Source organism: Sphaeramia orbicularis, chromosome 12, assembly GCF_902148855.1.
Source record: "Sphaeramia orbicularis chromosome 12, fSphaOr1.1, whole genome shotgun sequence".
In the NCBI taxonomy this organism is placed as follows: Eukaryota; Metazoa; Chordata; class Actinopteri; order Kurtiformes; family Apogonidae; genus Sphaeramia; species Sphaeramia orbicularis.
Genome location: NC_043968.1, coordinates 74198734 through 74216928, shown reverse-complemented (window position 1 = coordinate 74216928; position 18195 = coordinate 74198734). Strand labels below are relative to the sequence as shown.

General features: G+C 37.1%; 1 protein-coding gene across 1 annotated transcript in view; it reads right to left on the bottom strand.

Annotated features, from left to right (window-relative positions):
• nedd4l (NEDD4 like E3 ubiquitin protein ligase) overlaps positions 1–17929 on the bottom strand; it is an 80346-nt gene extending 62417 nt beyond the window's left edge. The window contains 3 exon segments of the mRNA XM_030149782.1: positions 3124–3205; positions 15563–15636; positions 17596–17929. Of these exon segments, the coding sequence (XP_030005642.1) occupies positions 3124–3205; positions 15563–15636; positions 17596–17640 (201 nt within the window). The 5' untranslated portion in view covers positions 17641–17929.
• Between the last annotated feature and the right edge of the window lie 266 nt (positions 17930–18195).

Sequence of the window (18195 nt, the reverse complement as noted above, 5' to 3'; positions counted from 1 at the left end):
AGAGCTGCATGTATTTAATAATTCTGATAGAATACTCAGTACTCGTGTAGTTTTTTGCATTTGAATTTCACTGAAAAAATACAAAAGTACTGATGCTGTTTTTATTTGAGTTTACTCTTGACAAACATGTTTCCTTACCTCCAAAGAATTTAACTGTATGCGAGGGCATCTCTACAGCACCGCGCTGATTTATTTATAGTGTTTTGTGCACATTTTATTGACATCCAAAAGACAGGGATTTTGCAGTTATTAGAGTTTCCATCATTTTCTGTTTAATTGTTGCAAACAGGAAAACAACTCAAGTTTTATCTCTTGTCATGCTCCTTCCTTAACGGACTTTCTTATTGATTTTCAATAATTAATGTTGTCATGCGACGTTACACTGGATGACGTTCAAGTCACATGACAGCAGTGGCCACGCAAAATTCTCATGTCGTGAGTTGTTGTTACAGGTCTTGTGTCTGAATAATTCATCAGAAAATGCTGGAAACAACAAAACTGCTAAATCCATATCTTTCAAAATGTCAATAAAATGTGCACAAACCACTATAAATAAATCAGTGTGGTGCTGTAGAGATGCCCTCACATACAGTTATATTCTTTGGAGGTAAGGAAACATGTAACACAGTACCTGTGTATTCAATCTGCTACAAGGCTGTTTATTTTAATGCTTGAAGCCAAGAGGATTTCACATGTTGGTAATGAACAGGACTTCCCTCGGGTTCCAGCAGGGTCATGAGGTGTGATGTAATATGCATGTTACGCTTATAGTATCAAAATAGAAAACACACATACTTAAAATTTTCCTGTTATACTGAAACAAATACACTATTGATAAGATAAACCTGATGTCTTAAAGTAATAAAAATCAAACAATAGCAGTGGTTGTTAACATGATGTAACAGGGTATAATTCTGTTTCTCTTTATTTAGCTGAGCGGTTTTCTCCCACCCAGGTATCTGAGTTCTGGCCTTTTTATACAAATATATAATTTTTATATACATGTAGTGCATAATGTAAAGTCTTCTTTAACCCTTTCATGCATGAATTATTATGATTACCTAAATCAAGATTTTTTTTTCCCAAATGTTTTTATTCCTCTTTAGGCATGAAATAAACAATGTGATTGAAATTTTTTTATGAATCTATTTTTCATTGAGTTACAAAAATGTCCCCTTTGCTGGACACCATGCATTTAATTTTTGAAGCAAAGAAATATGTATTTACTGACATACTGTGTGAAAACTATGAAAAACAATGAATGAATGAATGAATGTTTATTTCAGTTAAATACAAAATACAAAACACATACATATTTAAAAAAAACAACAAAACAAAACACATACATATTAAAAAACAAACATAAAATTAACACATTTTATAACTGAAAAAGGAAGAAGCTGAAGCCGGAGGCTTATTTCTGCTTTTCCTATTCCCATCCTTAGTCCAAGTCCACACCTGAAGTTGCAGCAGATAAATACTTAAACACAAATTATACTACATTCAGTGTTATAAGTCATTTTGTAATCATATTACTTTCATAGCCCTTCATAATTTGACAAATTAAAGTCTTTTTGAAACTCGACAGTGAGCTACACAATTTCACTTCATCCTTCAATTCGTTCCATAGCTTGACACCAATAACTGAAACACTGTGATATTTAACGTTTGTTCTTACTTTACATTTTTCAAACACAAACATCCCTCTTAAATTATAATGTCCTTCTCTTAACTTAAAAATTTTCTGAATACAAAAAGGAAGGTTTTCACTTTTAACGCAAAACATAAATTCCATTGTTTTTAAATATACAATATCAAAAAATTTTAGTAAACCAGATTCTACAAAAAGTGGATTACTTGATTGGAGATAACCAACTTTGTTTATGACTCTAATAGCTTTTATTTGGAGTGTAATTATCAGGTCTATATTAGTTTTATACACATTGCCCCATATTTCCACACAGTATGACATATATGGCATTACAATCATTATTAATGTTGTGAATCTGATGTTTCCTCACATTTTAACATACTAGAACACTAGTTATTACTCACTCAGATAATATGCAACAAAAAAAACAACTTTTGTTTTAAAAGAAATTTTAATTACAGTCTAATAACAATTAACAATTGATTTACACTCAAATATGTTACTGCAGATCAGGTTTAGCAAGAACAGGAACAGTAATGGTATGAATTGTAATGTATGGGGTGTTGCATAAGCGTCCACTGTTGGTTGATACGCAAGTAAAACAACAAAATCCATGAATATACAAGAGAACAGCTGTAGAATAGCTGTGCATTGTAGTGACCACTATGCATGAAAGGGTTAGAGACCACATTTTGAAAAAAAAAGCCTAGAATTTCACATAATTTTAGACCATTATTATTACCACATCTGTATACAAAAACGTGGAAAAGCTAGACAAGATAATACATAAACAAAGTCATCCAAAAAATGTTGAAAAACACTTGCATTAAGGCCCACTGAGAACTCACTGCAAGTATTAAATCTGGGATAAAAGGCTCTTTAGTGAGACTGCTGCTCTCCACAGTGATTTCACACGAATTTAGTTTTTGACATCAGCTGTGCCCCAAACTTATAAAAGAAGAGAAAACTGTGGAACACAGATATTTCAGTGAAAAACACAGTCCTTAAATAGTCCCTGAATACAGGTTACACTAATAGCATGTAATAGCTCCCCCTACTGTGAATAGATATCATCCCCAAAAATAGGCCACCGGAAGAAAAGACCCTTCTAGACTCAAAGAGTCCTTTATGAATCAACTAGGAGTCACTGCCCTCTAGTAACTGCCAGTGTTTTCTTTCATTTACAAAGGATGTGATTCAGTTTAAAGTAAAGGTGGTGATGGGAGCGAGGTGGGATTAAGGAGAGGAAGGTGATCTCAAACCTGTGACTTTAAAAGGATTCGACAAAGCTTCCTTTAAGTGACCATGGTGTGAATGTGTGGTGACGGTGTGGGAGGAGATTATTCAGGCACACGAGGACAATCTGACAAACAGCTGACACACTAGACTTCATTATGGTAAGACTAAAAGACGAGGAAAGTGATGTGTTTAATACGGTGGCAAAAAGCAACTGTTTTTAGTTGAACACTCACCTTTTTAATGGTTTTTGTCTGGACTAAGGCAAGCTCTCGGTTTTCATCGGCAACGTAGAGGGAAAGTTTCACGTAAGGATCGCTGCAGAGACAATGAAACAGAGGAAGAAAGATTATTTTTTTATTATTATTATAATGAGATCTTGAGCTTTTCACAGATTTCATTTTGTTACAACACATTCAGATTCACAGGTACTAATCTACTGCCTGCAGTCAAGTGTTACGAAGTCTAGCAAATGTATTTCCAAATAAATATTAAAAGGATCTGCTACAATACTAACAGTATACTGTGTTTAAGGTTCCTAAAACAACATTATGTTGACTGAGAATTAATATATGTTTTAAACAGATTCATTAAAGAATGCACAGTGAATTAAATGGTGAATAGATGAACATCAGGGAACATGCCAAAAGACTGTTCCAAGTGGCAGCTTTCAGCATTTGAATACAACAATAGTCTTTTCATAGTTTGAACGCATCACTTTTTACGACGACACACACAGCAGTTTGTGCTCCCCACCCTTACTAATCCTATGTCCAATCTACCATCACACTAAGCACACCAGAGCCCTCATTGTTGGGTTACAACCTAAACATACAGCTTGTTCCCAGACCTGAAACCTGAGCCCGCCACCAGCAGCTCTGCAGATAAAAAACTGCTTGCATTTGGGTATTGTGAGATAAGGCTATAATGTAGTATTGACAAAGCAGTGAGCTAAATATAGAAACTGCAGCATAAAATAGTACTCAGAGTTTATGTGACTATGCTATTTAAAAAACAGTTTATTTAAAGGTGCTGACAGGGTAGAGACCTCTAGTGAGTTCTGGATGGAGACTTGAAATTGTGCTGTTCATTACTGGACAATTATTCCACTGATCTCCGTTCCAAAAGGCAGCATGAATTACAGCGTCAGGTCACTGCGGTCAATAACCGTTCTAAAATCTCACTTGGAATACATTTTTAGAATTCTGTGGTGAACATATGCGTAAAACTCAATACCGGTGAATGACGGATACATGAACGGATCAGTTACTTCATGGGTGTGAAACATGTGGTCCGTGGGCCAAAACCGGCCCGCCAAAGGGTTCAATCTGGCCCGTGAGATGAATTTGTGAAATGCACAAATTACACTGAAGGTATGAACAATCATTTTAGTTCAGGTTCCACATTCAGTCCAATTTAATCTCAAGTGGATCAGAGCAGTAAAATAATAACATAATAACCTATAAATAATGTGAGGTGACAAAACTGGAGAAAATGCCTGGGTAAAGATCTGCTTTTATGTCAAATATTTGAGTATAGTTTTAATTTATTACAAATTTGATTTTCTATACCTAATATTTGGAACCAATATTCACTTTTAAAGTCTCTGAAAAGGTTCATTAAGTATCTTTGTGTATTTATATTTTTCAAATTGGATCTTATATTTTGTGTGTTTTTAGCTTACCAGCCGACAGGCCGTAAACTACTGTCATCATGCGGCATCCAGCGGCAGCGTCTGTCATCATCGTCTGTCGTCCGTTACAAAAATTTCAATCATCTTCTTCTCTGAAACTACAATTCCGATTGACTTCAAACTTGGTATACAGCTTCTTAATAATAATGTCAACAAAAGTTAGTGAAATTATTTTAGATCCGGATCTGATTCTGGATTTGGTGCCACTTTGAAAAATTTCCCCATTATAAGAGATAGGAAGTGGATCGATGCAATAGCTCAGTAAATATAAATGATATCCAGTGTAAATTTCTACAGTCCAGCCCTGATGAAGAGATGACCAAAACATAATGTCCACATGCTGATCAGGATCTTCTTCTGGATCTGGGAACTGACGGAAAATTTAACATGGGCTCTTATAGGGAAACAATTTCAATTGTCTTTTTCTCCGAAACTACAGTTCCGATTGACTTCAAACTTGGTATACAGCTTCTGTATGATGATGTCAGCACAAGGTATTGAAATTATTTCAATCCGGATCTGATTCTAGATTTGGTGCGACTTTGAAAAATTGTCCCATTGTAAGAGATAGGAAGTGGATTGATACAATGAATCAGTAAATATCAATGATATCAAGTTGGAGTTTCAATTTTTTACAGATCTGATTGGAATATGACCAAAACATGGTATTATATTATTTCTGTAATATAATAAATACACATAACCGGGTGATGATAAATGGCATCTGGATACATTTCCCAAAGCTTTTAATTTGGCTGGTAAGCTACAGGGCCATTGGTCCTATTTTTTTGTCTTTTTGTGTTGATATAGTAGGTTGAAGTGAAAAAATAATAGGCAGATGAGGTAGATAAAGTTGTGCTGGAAAAAATGATACCATGGGCATAATAAACATTTCTTTACATAGTATATAAAAGCAAAATCAAAAGTACTGAAAAACGGCCAAAATAGGCTCAGACTCCTAAGGGTTAAAAGTATTAAGAACAATTTTACCAATATTCTGCCTGTTACTACGTGTTTTGTGTATTTATAGATCCACTGTGATCTGTAAGTTGTATTGCAAATGTATAAATAATAAACTGTAAATAATAAAATTGCACTTTTTTTAAAGAAATGTGAGCTTGTTCATGTTGTTCCCAAATTTTTAAAAGGACAATTTGTAGACGTTAACATTTTCATAATGTAATTTTACTTTTTTCACTCTAAAAAACATTACTTATAAACTTTACTTATTTATTTTACATTACTTATATTATTTATATATTATGTTATTATTTTACTGGTCCAGCCAACTTTAGATCATATTGGGCTGTTTGTGGTCCCTGAACTAAAATTAGTTTGAACATCCTGAATTACCTAAAGATATATTTATCTAAACACACTTTTATTAGTCTTTGGTTCATTTATTTGTGTATTTGGACCCTAATAGTTCATAAAGTTTGAATTTGAACCCTCCAGGTGCTGCAAAACTATCTTTATATTCATTCTGGCAAAAATCCAGTGGCTGTCTACAACCCGTTTCAATTCCTGCTTAATTTGTTACGTTTTATAGCTAGTTATGTCACAGCATTTGCGCATATAACGTCTAGACTTCAGACGGACATTTCTCTGAGTACGACAGAATTGCTTGTCAGCAGCAGCAGCTGTAGTCCGTACTGAAAATATGTCCAAACTTGGAGCCGTTTACCTAAAATGTTCAGTTGTTGGTTGAACGGCACAGAGCAGCACAGCAAACAACCTGGAGGGGGCAGGGCCTGAAGTGGGTCATTTGCATTTAAAGGACCAGTGCTCCAAACCACCTTTCTAGTATCATTACTCAGAAATAGGGTTGAAGATGGACCTGTGGAGTTGAATTAATGAAGAATTCAGACCCAAGCAGAGCATTTACAGTTTATGTAGACCACAGGGAAATGTTGGAAAATGAAGAATTCCATTTAAAAAGGCAAAATATCACTCCTTTAACAAAAAAAAAAAACTGTGGTCTTCACAACTTTATACAGTGTTCAGTGCATGTGTTGCACTTTCCAACTTTGTGTCAACTATAATGTCATTTTTGTACTTATTATCACGACAAGGTCCAACACAACAAAAGCAATGACTCTGTATGATCATTTTGGGTTCCATCCTAACCTACATATTTCTTTGGCTAAGTTTTATGAGAGTACAAATCATGTTACTAATTGTAGTTTAAGTATTGGGATTGGAGGATGAAACTAAAGGCTGGGACTGTATTGTTTCAATATTTTGACAACAGCTGATGATGTAAACACCAGTCTAGATTCTCCTTAAATGTAAATCCATGACAGTCTATGAGAGTTACAGACAGTGTTTCCAATAATTACATAGGCTGGGGAGATTTATAATAAACCAAAAATGTTTTTAACACTCCAGCGTAACTGTGAAGCATCCGTGTAAATCAGAGATGAGCAGACCCCCAGGAATTCTTCACTATATGAAGTTGTCATTATTTCTTCAGCAGCAGCAACAACAACACATGACACATCCACTGCACGATAATGTGAACTAAAACACGTTGGTGTGGACAGACACTAAAGAATCACTGTAAATTGACTTTAATAAACATATACGTCTAGCAGTGTTAATGCTAACGGCTCATAATGTCATATTTTTTTGTAAATTATCATAATTACACTAATACACTGAGTAGCAAAGTCTTGACACTGTTGTTATTCGATGACACAATCTGTATAGTATGTATGTAATCCATCTGAAAAGGAGATATGAAAAAATAAATCCATCATGATAAGATTGTGAGATTGCCCCGCTCCATATTGAATTCATTTGATTAATCTAATTTTGCTTTTTTAATCTAAATCATACAAATCAAGATTAGTGGTTGCTCTGGAGACTTTTGCTGCTCAACAGAAACACAAAATGCCACATTTGTTGTAAATCATTCATTATGGATTGATTGTCACTGCCTTTCACTGCTTTAAACCGTGTGCACAATTATCAGGCAAGTTGTATTTTTGAGGAGTCATTTTATTGAAGAACTACAGCACTCTTGCTCAATCCAAAATGTTCATAAAGCTCAAGCCTGAATATCTAAGAAAGAAAGTGAGGTTTTGTCTTTATTAAGAAAATATCTGTGCACACAAACATTTGGCAAATATCAGTGTACAGAATTATTAAGCAACTAAATGAAAAACAAATATTTTCCTACTTTTTCTCACTTGTTTATTTTCATCTGTTGAATTGAAAATAATGAAAAAACAACTCAAAATTTACCAAAAAAATAAAAAATAAAAAAGTCTCTGACCAATATAGCCAGCCTTGCTTTCAATGCCAGTCATTATCCTTCCATTCACTGAGTGTGTCGGTTTCTGAACTTGTTGACAATCAGTTTTTTGTGCAGCAACAACCACATCCTCTCAGACACTGATCAGAGAAGTGGAGTGTTCTTCTTCACCATAAATCTTCTGTTTAAGAAGGTAGGACGAGTTCTCAATAGGGTTTAGGTCAGGTGAGAGAGGTGGCCCTGTCATTATTCTTCCATCTTTAAAGACTTTTCTGGCTAGACACTCAGTGGTGTCAGTATGTGATGGAACATTGTCCTGCATAAAAATCATGAAAAAACACCTTTCTTGAAAAATACAAACTTTTTCGTTACCACTGCTTAAATGAACGTGTCTTCTAAACACCGCAAGTGGCTTTGGGAGTTGATTCTGAGTACATCTTCAACCCAGAGAGGTCCATCTACTCATCATTAATAATCCCAGCCCATACCAGAACCCCACCTCCACCTTGGCATCTGAGTTGAAGTGGAGTTGTGATGTAACGATTAGAGATTTTGGTGCAACGATTATTGCCAGAGAAATAATCATGTTTCATGATTACTACTAGGGATGCAAATTATCGATTAATCCATTAATCATTAGTTCAGTGGTTTCCGACGTTTTGTGGCTCGTGACCCCATTTTAACATCACAAATTTCAAGCAACCCCAGTCCCTTTTTTTGCTAAAATTTATTCGTTTTTGATCCTGTAATAGTTTACTATATTATGATGCAAATAAACTTATATTTTAAATGACACTTATTCTATATAATGTATATTTTTATGGACGGAGGCAGAAAAGCCAGGTGTAGAATACTGCACAAAGGGAGAATTTGATTTTCCTTGGTCAGGATATGTACAGTCAGTCCAGCTTGGATTCACAAGGCTGACAACTAATACTGAACAAACAAGAACTCAAACTATGAATTATGAAAGAGCTGCAGCATCTGAAACTGACCACAATGAACATTTGACAGATAAACAGAACCACAGTGCTTCAGTTTCACACTCACAGTTTGTCTTTTATGTGTTGTGATTGTCTCTGTAAACTCACCATAGATTTTTTATTAGTAAGTTTTTTATTTTTTTTATTTTTATCAATTACTAGAAATTTCAGGCGACCCCATTTGAATTCCAGGTGACCCCACGTGGGGTCCCAACCCCAAGGTTGAAAAACACTGCATTAGTTGGTTGACCTTATTGATCACTTAATTCATTGATAAGCGGCGGTTTTATACTGAGAACTGAATTTCTCTTTTGATAGGGTCTATAAGAATAAAAGCTAAATATTGTTTATATACTTCATGAAAAAAGCATGTCATATTCCTTAATGATTGATTTATTGAACCATTGGATACAGTCCAGGCAATGACACTTATGTAGTAGAATTAAAGAAGTTCTGCAGAGAAATTCAATATAATAAATGGATCTGAAGAGGGGCAGTTTAGAAGAAATGGGCATGTCAGACTTTGCATTACTACCTGACACGATGGAGCAACATTTCAGTGGAGAACCCAAAAGTGGAGTTCTGTGATATTACTGGTGCAGCCGTGGGTCCATCTGTCTGGTCAATCAACAGTTCCTCTGACCTCATTTGTGCATAAAACGTATAATATACATGTCTTCAGATGGTTATCAGCCCAGTCCTGATGTTTTAACGTATGCGTCTTGTTCAGTGGTGGTCGTATTCCAGCCTTTCTCACCTTAACATAGTCTCTGAGCACTGAACATCTTCTACTTCTGGACACTGTAGGTAGGTTTTTGTTCTAGAACATAGTGGTTCTGCAGGTCCATGTGTTCCTGTTAATTTCGCTCGTGATTCTATTTTTAATCTTTTGCTGTTAGTTTGTGTGTTTTCTTCTCTTTGCATATTTTGTGACCCTGTTGACTATTTGCAATAAAATGTGATAATCTTGTGGTGATGCTTCAATAGCTAACCTGTTTCAAGATTATTTCATCTGTCTAAAGGGAATTTTATCATTTTTGACTTTTCAAAAATTAGTTAAATCCCTTTTTTTTTTTATCCATTTTGCCTAAAGTAAAGAAGCTGCCTAATAATTCTGCACACCTTAATATAGGGATGCAACAGTACAGGTTATCCACGGTTCAGTGCGTATTGCAGTTCTTGAGTCACGGTTCGGTACAGTTCGGATGCAGAGCCAAGCTGGAGCCCCGCTGTGCACCAAAACGTAACTGCAAGGTGATGGAGAGCCTTAAGGCTCATTTACGTTCCTTCATATGCGTAAATAGGTTCTCCCGTTTCAAACACTGTCAATAATCACTGCCTTCATACTTCCACGGGTCATGTACGTTGGAATGAGCGCTTCTCAATCAATCCACCAGAGGGCGCCACTCTTAATTACCATACTGGCCAAATACCATGAAGAAGAGTAAAGTTTTTTGAGAGGAAAAAGAAAGTCTGTGATAACAAGCATGGTGATGACAGAGGAGGTTGCACTAATGTGGATACTAATGTTGATACTGAGAAGGGTAGTTGGAAGTAGAAAGGCTGTGCTCCGCGTTCAGCTCTAGCTGGGGTCCGCCACTTCCGGCTTGGGCCACATCCGGCTCGCGCCAGGCTTGCCGCTTCTAGCTCAGGCCGGGGCTCGCTGCCTTTGGCTCCATCACATAATGCTCTATCCGGGCTCCGTGTCCGGCTCCAACCAATGATAGTAAGTCAGTCGTCTTGCAAAACTGTAATATAAACGCAAGTTGTCCAGAAATGTCATTTGAAAATGACAAATGAGCCGTACCATGGTATATGCTCATACCGAACCGTGAGGGGTGTACCGAACGGTACGACACGTACCGTTGTACCCCTATCTTAATATAGGGTGTTAAAGGCCATTATCTCTCCAATCCATCGAATCCATCCAATATATTGCCTGAAAATGACTCATTTCAACAAGAAAATGAATTCATATAGTTTGGAGTTGGGAAACTTGCATAAATATGATAATGATATGTCAAAATACTCATTTGCCTAATAACTGCACACACATTGTATTTTATTTAAAATAATTTTCTTTTTTTTTACCAAATAATGCACACTGACACATTTTCAAGGACTGGTTTTTGTTTTGGTTGTTGTTTGTATAGATTTAAAGCTTCAATGTGTGATATTTTTTGTCACCGTTCCCTCTGGATGTAGAAAATCTACCCGGTGATGGAAGACCACAATTTAGACCCCCAGCATGGACAGCTAATTACAGGTGATATATGAAGGTTAAATATACAACCATAGGCTTTAATTACAAATTGCTGCTAAGCCTCCATTTGATGCCAGTCTTATTACTGTACTTCCTTGGCTGATCACTGAAGCAACATGGCAGCTTCTACAACCACAATATTTTGACTTCAATAAACACCACCATAACATCCCTGAATTTGTGTCTATATCACTAAGCCCTAAAAACAAGCCAACATCAATAAACCAGCTAAGACTTGAAGTTTGACAACTACTAGAGCTCCAGTTGAGATACCCACCCATGTCGAGGTTATTGATCAGAAATAACCAATTAATCATTTTGGCCAATTAATCAGCATTGATAGGGCACATGTATCAACTAATAATAACAACAGTAACAACAACAAACTAGAACTGACTTTGGGGAAGATTTAAGCTGACCAGTTTAAAACAATTGATCCAACCTAGGTTTTAAGGTTAGTTTAACATTCAGTTCCACTTCCATGATTCAGATTTATTTTGTTACATATTCATTAGTTTGACTTAGATGTTCAGTTGAAAGGTTTCCTAGTTTCTAATGAAGTGCAAAGAAGTTAATGTCTGACATGATGGGTTTTCAGTGAAAAATATTTGGAGGAGCAGGGATGATTTTAGATGACTAATTAGCTATCAGCTGTTTCCTGCTGCTTAGTTTGCTGAATGTAGCTTAAAAATCCAATATCAGTCACTGTTACCTATTTCATTTCATTTATTTGGATCTCCATTAGCTTTGGGTTAGGCTATCACTATTCTTCTTGGAGTCCACACTCATCACAATTGTCTTTATACTGCAATACACAGATTACCAAAAACACCCACAAACAAAACAAAACAACAACTAAAAACCATTCATCACAATTACAAAACAAAAAAAAAAACATACATGTTATACAAGACCTAGTTCAATTAACAGCACCTCCCAAAAAGTAGTTTTTTAGCATACTTTGTAAATGGTCAGATATAGTTCACAGTTATATATCAATGTAATGTCAATCAACTAAACATTAGCAAACCCCAAGCATTGCTTTGCAAATAAATATTTTCAATTCTTTAAATCTGTATACCTACAGGGGTTGGACAAAATAATGGAAACACCTTAAAACATCAACAAAATATAATTTAATATGGTGTAGGTCCGCCTTTTGCGGCAATTACAGCCTCAATTCTCCGAGGTATTGATTCATACAACTTGTGAATTGTTTCCAAAGGAATTTTAAGCCATTCTTCAGTTAGAATACCCTCCGACTCTTTTAGAGACGATGGCGGTGGAAATCGACGTCTTACTTGAATCTCTAAAACTGACCTTAAATGCTCAATAATGTTGAGGTCTGGGGACTGTGCCGGCCATACGAGATGCTCAACTTCATTAGAATGTTCCTCATGCCATTCTTTAACAATTCTAGCTGTATGGATTGGGGCATTATCATCTTGAGGTGAAGGTGTTTCCATTATTTTGTCCAACCCCTTTATAAGTGTGCCGCTTTACTCCAAAACACCTATCAAAATTGTGTGTAAATAAAATGACTGGTGATGCTGGAATCTGAAACCATGTGATAAAGTAAAAGTGTGACTTATTATGCCACACTCCGATGGAATATTTAGTAAACTTTCCATCTTTCCAAATTGTGTTTTTCAGCGTAATGTTAATATAAAATGGTGCCTTGAATTACATGTGGACTTCAGTGGTCAGTCTGACACAGCGATTTAGAAAACCCATTTGACTCATATATGAATGTTTTGAATCTGATTTGCCATAATGACTTTTTCATGGGACATTTAGCCATTCCGACTTGATATAACCAATCTAATTCCAGGATCGATTTGCCTGAAATTAGATTTGGTCTGCCTGCCTGCCAATCTCAGTACTTCATTCTTGGGGAGTGAATGAGCCGATCACTGGATTTCAGAGATCCATTAAAAAAATGAGCTATAAATAGAGCCCTAGCAAAATAGCTAATTAACATCTTCAGGAACCCCATGGGCTCTAATTGTGTGTTTATAGGGTTCTGTGATCGGCTGTGACTAAACAAAAACAATGGCCCTACAGTACTGTATCTCAGCTGCACTCCTTCTCACCTCCTTGTTTCTCTGAACAATAATCCTGCTGGAGCAGACAAACTACTTCAAGCCAACTTTGGGAAATGAGAGCTAGCAGGTGACTAGATTCAAACTGTAGCTTGTTCCAGTTGTTTGATTGCATGCCAGGGGAGCTGCACAATTAATCCAATAGCAATGTCAACCTTTGCAATTACATAATCGCGCAAGGATGCAATTTAAATGGGTTTAGTGTGCGTGTTACAGGGTGCTATTTTATCTGATTCAGTAACACAGAGAGGTACTGTGTAAAAATTGCAAAATGAAAATCACTGCTGTATTTTTACTAGTTCAAGCTCAGGGTAAAAAACTCAAGTCAAAATGATTGGTACTCTATGCACGTCCGTTTATAACCGAGCAAGTAGATGTGAATTACTGTTGCAGTATTGTCCACAATAATTGAAATAAGACTTTTTCACCAAATTGGGCAGCCCCACATGCTATTTTCCTGATTTACTATCATCAATTTGCATCCACATAATGGATAAAAAGCTTGTCCCATGGCATTGCTGTCACATTCTGAAAAAATACCATCTACTTAAGATTTGAGAACTTCACTCACTTATGTTTGCTCAGATATTGGTTTCAATTGCACCATCAGATTAGCCCCAGAGGCTCTTTGCAGACATCTGTAGGTAAGACAGTAATGGAGTCACCAGGAAAATAGTGAATGATGAATGCCAGCAATAAGAAAGCATCTAAATCTGGACAATCAGCTGTCCCCATAAGAAGCTGCAATACAGAATGCAGCAATGATTTGGGAGCAAAAAGTAGAAAAGAACAAGCCAGCACTGTTTGAGGCTCTTAAGAGGTGACAGACTGCCAAGTCAGCACTGTCTCCTATGGTAGCTAGCCACACATCGAGCCCTCATTCAGCGTTTCTTCAGTACAGTACAGTACTCTCCTGAGCCAGAATGGGCTGTCCTGCCAGCAGGGCATCAGGATGCTAACACATGAACTCTGGCATGTGAGCAGCACTCACACTGATAAAGATGTTGAGCTCTTTCTCTCTCTTTCTCTTCACTAAAAAACTGCTTTTTCATAGTTTAGATGCAGCACATTCCAATGAACAGCACTAGATAAAGGTCTCTGCTCTAGATGATGCTATCACTGGTGGTGTAGCAATCCAAGACAGAGAGCTGCTGCATTTTAAGTGTCACTTATGAAAGGGAGAATACTACACTTATGACTGTCGTGTAAGTTAGGTTCTTAATCATCACTTGTTTGTTTCATAATTTGTTCGTTTGTCAACAGGATTGTGCAAAAACATTAAAGTTTGGGCCAAGAATAAATCCACTACATTTTGGAAAAGATTCAGAAAAAGGGTCTGATCCCTTTTTCTTCAATCTCTTCTGACTTTGTGAAACCCACTGTTTGACTGAAGTTACAGGACTGTGGAGTTTTGGAGGAAATGTGGACTTTCAGCATGCCCTCATAAATGTGTTTACAATTATTGGTTTCCACATCAAGACATAAATGACCAACACCTTGCAGCACAGAAAAGTCAAAACAGAATATTTGTGGCAATTTAGAAATGGTCTCCAATAAAAATCTTGGCACATTAAGCTAAATGTATCCTTCCTAGTGCTGTCTGCATTTATCACATGAACACAACAGTAACTGATTTCAGGTGCGGTTGGTTATTGCTCGTAACACATTAATTGATCACAGTACTCATGTCACCGTGGAGGGGCAAAAAAGAATGCTATTAAAATTCAAGGGGCAGAAGTCACTCCATGCAAAACTTAACACAGGGTTTAACTACAGCTCTACAGAGGAATGTTATGCAATGTCACATGAAAGTTGTTGGTTACATTTCTTCAAAGAATCACACATGAGACGAGGAAGTCAGAAAGTGTCAGAGAAAAGGCCCTTGAACTTCACACCTCAAAGACTCACAACAGTTTAATTTTAACATTGGTCTTGACATGTTTTCCCAGGTGACCCCAGTGTTAGTATGTGGAATGTATAATTATTAGACAGGTTTTTATCTAGAAAAACTGTAAATGAAGCAAGTTATGAGCTGGATAGGAAAGGCACTTAGGTAATCATTAATTAACACTTTGTTCAAAGTCTTTGTTTATATATAGAAGGAATGTAGTTAAACTATTTAACACTATGTTGCCCAAGGCTGAAAGGATATAGCCTAATAAAAAAAAAAGACCCTCTAAATTATTTGCAGAATGCCTAAGACAACGTTAGAGCTACAACCTTTGTTCTTGTTCTGATAAGAGTTTTTCTTCATGAATATTTTTTGCACATGCACCAGTCTTACTTTGACCATTTTCATGTGCTGTTTCAGGGCAAGTGACCAAAACTCCTCATCATTCTGTGGTGTATTTTCCAAATTATTATGTGATACTACTCACCTGGCTCCAATGATGTCTTTCTTTGCCAGATCAATTCCTGCAATGACCTTAACCCGCAGCACTCTGGTTTCATGCTGCAGAAGAAAGAGATGGCAGATCCAGACATTTAATCAACATTTAATTATACATCTGAAGTTGACAGATGACATAAAAGAAAGTGGAAAAAAAAATGTCAATAACACATGTAGTACAGGCAGCCTGGAACACTGGCAGTTCAGCCCAGCTATGATAAGTCATGTGTTTTAAATGTTATAATTATTGGTTATTGTATTATTGGTTACTGCGTGAATGAACACATATATTTTCATAGCAGCTCTCATGAAAAGATAAAGCAGTCCACAGTGAAATTACTTCCAGCATGAGGTTACAACTGCACACACTTTTTGTCTCACCTTCACTGTAGCATATAATATGGTCGTAAGTTTAACAGCACAGTGTTTCTTCTAAGTAGTGTTACCGTCATATGATACAGTACATCATAGTTTTAGTTCTGATGAATGCCTGAGAATGTAGGAAGAGATGAAGTACAGGCAGGAGCCAAGGCAAGCCCAGCTGTTACTTCAGCCTTGGTCAGAGGGTGTATCATTACTGAACCTCATAGGCAAAGGAAGTGCATTGTCTTTTGGAATGCAAGGCCACAATTGTCTTAAACCCATTACTTGTGTAGATTCCATGGCATGGTTTTAAGTGTTTAATGGTGAATGCAGTCTTGCTCACGGGCTGTACTTTGGTGGTATAATCCTGCCGATGGGGAACTATTGCAGTCTGAGTTCTCATCCAATCTGGTATCTGCATTTTACCATTCTGACCTCCCATGCAACAAGAACAAACAACTTCCGAGCTGCAACAACACACTAGAAATGGCAAGTTTTGACAAAGTCATACATCCACATACCAGAAAGTAGTTAGAGTGAAAAGAGTTACCTTGTCAAGATGCCAGCTGACACAGATAACTCACAGGCCACAAATTGCTGTTGTGACTGTTATCATATAAATGTTACACATCAGCACATGTACTTCAGTTTCAAATATCTATTTCTTTGCACTCTGCATCTGCCAACAGTATATCTAAATCAGCAATCTGAGTGAACAGTTCAAACTCAGACTTGCCTGCAAAAATAAGTCCTGCCCTAAAATATGCAGTACTTTTCACAGTTTCTTCAACTGCAGAAGTCCACATGCAAATCTCTTGTACTTGCTGTTAAGCTACCAATCTACTGGTTTATGACAAGGACAGCCTGCACAGCCTGACACGCCCCTCTTCTCCCATGGGAACACAGAATGAACATTTGATAGATTACATTTATTAATCATCAATCAGACCCTCCAAAAAAAGGACATCCTTATAATACTTCCTGGCTGTAATTGGAATGACAGACCTCTGTTATGAGATGATCGTGTCCCTAGTAGGATCACATTATGTCACTAAAATATTCATGCTCGAATCTGCCATAGTTAACAACGTCAACATGAAATCTCTCATCCAAAATTCACTAGAGGGTCAAAGGCCATAGTTCAACAGGGTGGAGTGGGCATGGGCTTCAATCAGAAGTCAAAAATCACTCACCACAACATAAACTTCTCTAATGTTGACATGAGATGGTCCTGAAGTCTGACAGAGAGGCTGTATTGTAATGTCATCCACCCCACCCCTTCCATATGCCAACACTTTCTTCTGGTAAACAGTGCTGACAAAAACAACACTTTGAGGGTCTAGTCCAGTTACAAGTCGTTCATTGGTGAACTGAAACATTCTATGGAAAAGGATAATATTGTTGCAGCTGATTTTTGAGATGAATGAACACTATGCAGTTGCTGATGGAACTGGGGTGTGTAGAGTAATGCAAACACAGGCATAAGAGTGCAGGAAAGTGACAGCTGACTGAACATTACTATGGAATGTTACCGTGGGTGAGGGCTTGCTAGCTCCCAGCTAACGTCATAGTTAGCTATCTCTAATTTAACCCCTTCTGGGAGACGAATAACCATGTCTGCTGACTCCACACCGGAGTCTTATTAAGAGCAATGCTTACCTCATCTTCTGAAAGTCCATATATTGGCTCGTAATTCGTAGCCATATAGCCTGCGGTCCACGGCAGACACACAAAAAACAAGCCGCCTGGCAAAGCTAGCTAGCTAGCCTTGAACAATAAAGTCCCACTTTCCTCTGTGCCGTGCGGTGGTGGTCAAGTCAACGCAGAGACCAAGTCCTCAGCACAAGGCAGCACGGCGGACCGATCCACAAATCAGATAATATAATCCTCCCCAGTGTGGTCCGTCCACACTCAACTCCGGAATTTCAAAAAAAACTGCGTCCAAAATGTTTCGATACAGATCGCTTTTGTCAACTCCGAGCTTATCCCCCCCGAAACGTTGTGACACTTGACTTCCTCCTAAAGACTCAGCCAATCAGAGAGCAACTATGCATGATTGCTAAAAACATCAGCCAATTAGCGACGCCATATATTTCCCAAAGCCTCTCACTGGCCAATAAAATATGCAGAGGGCGTGGATCTGGATTGTGTCGTGTGTTTTTCCTCTTTTTTTCAGGCTCTTCTCTTTTCGAACGATCTGACATAAAATCGTGGATTTTTCAGATGTCGTTGTGAATTTTAATCACTGTAGTCACTGTG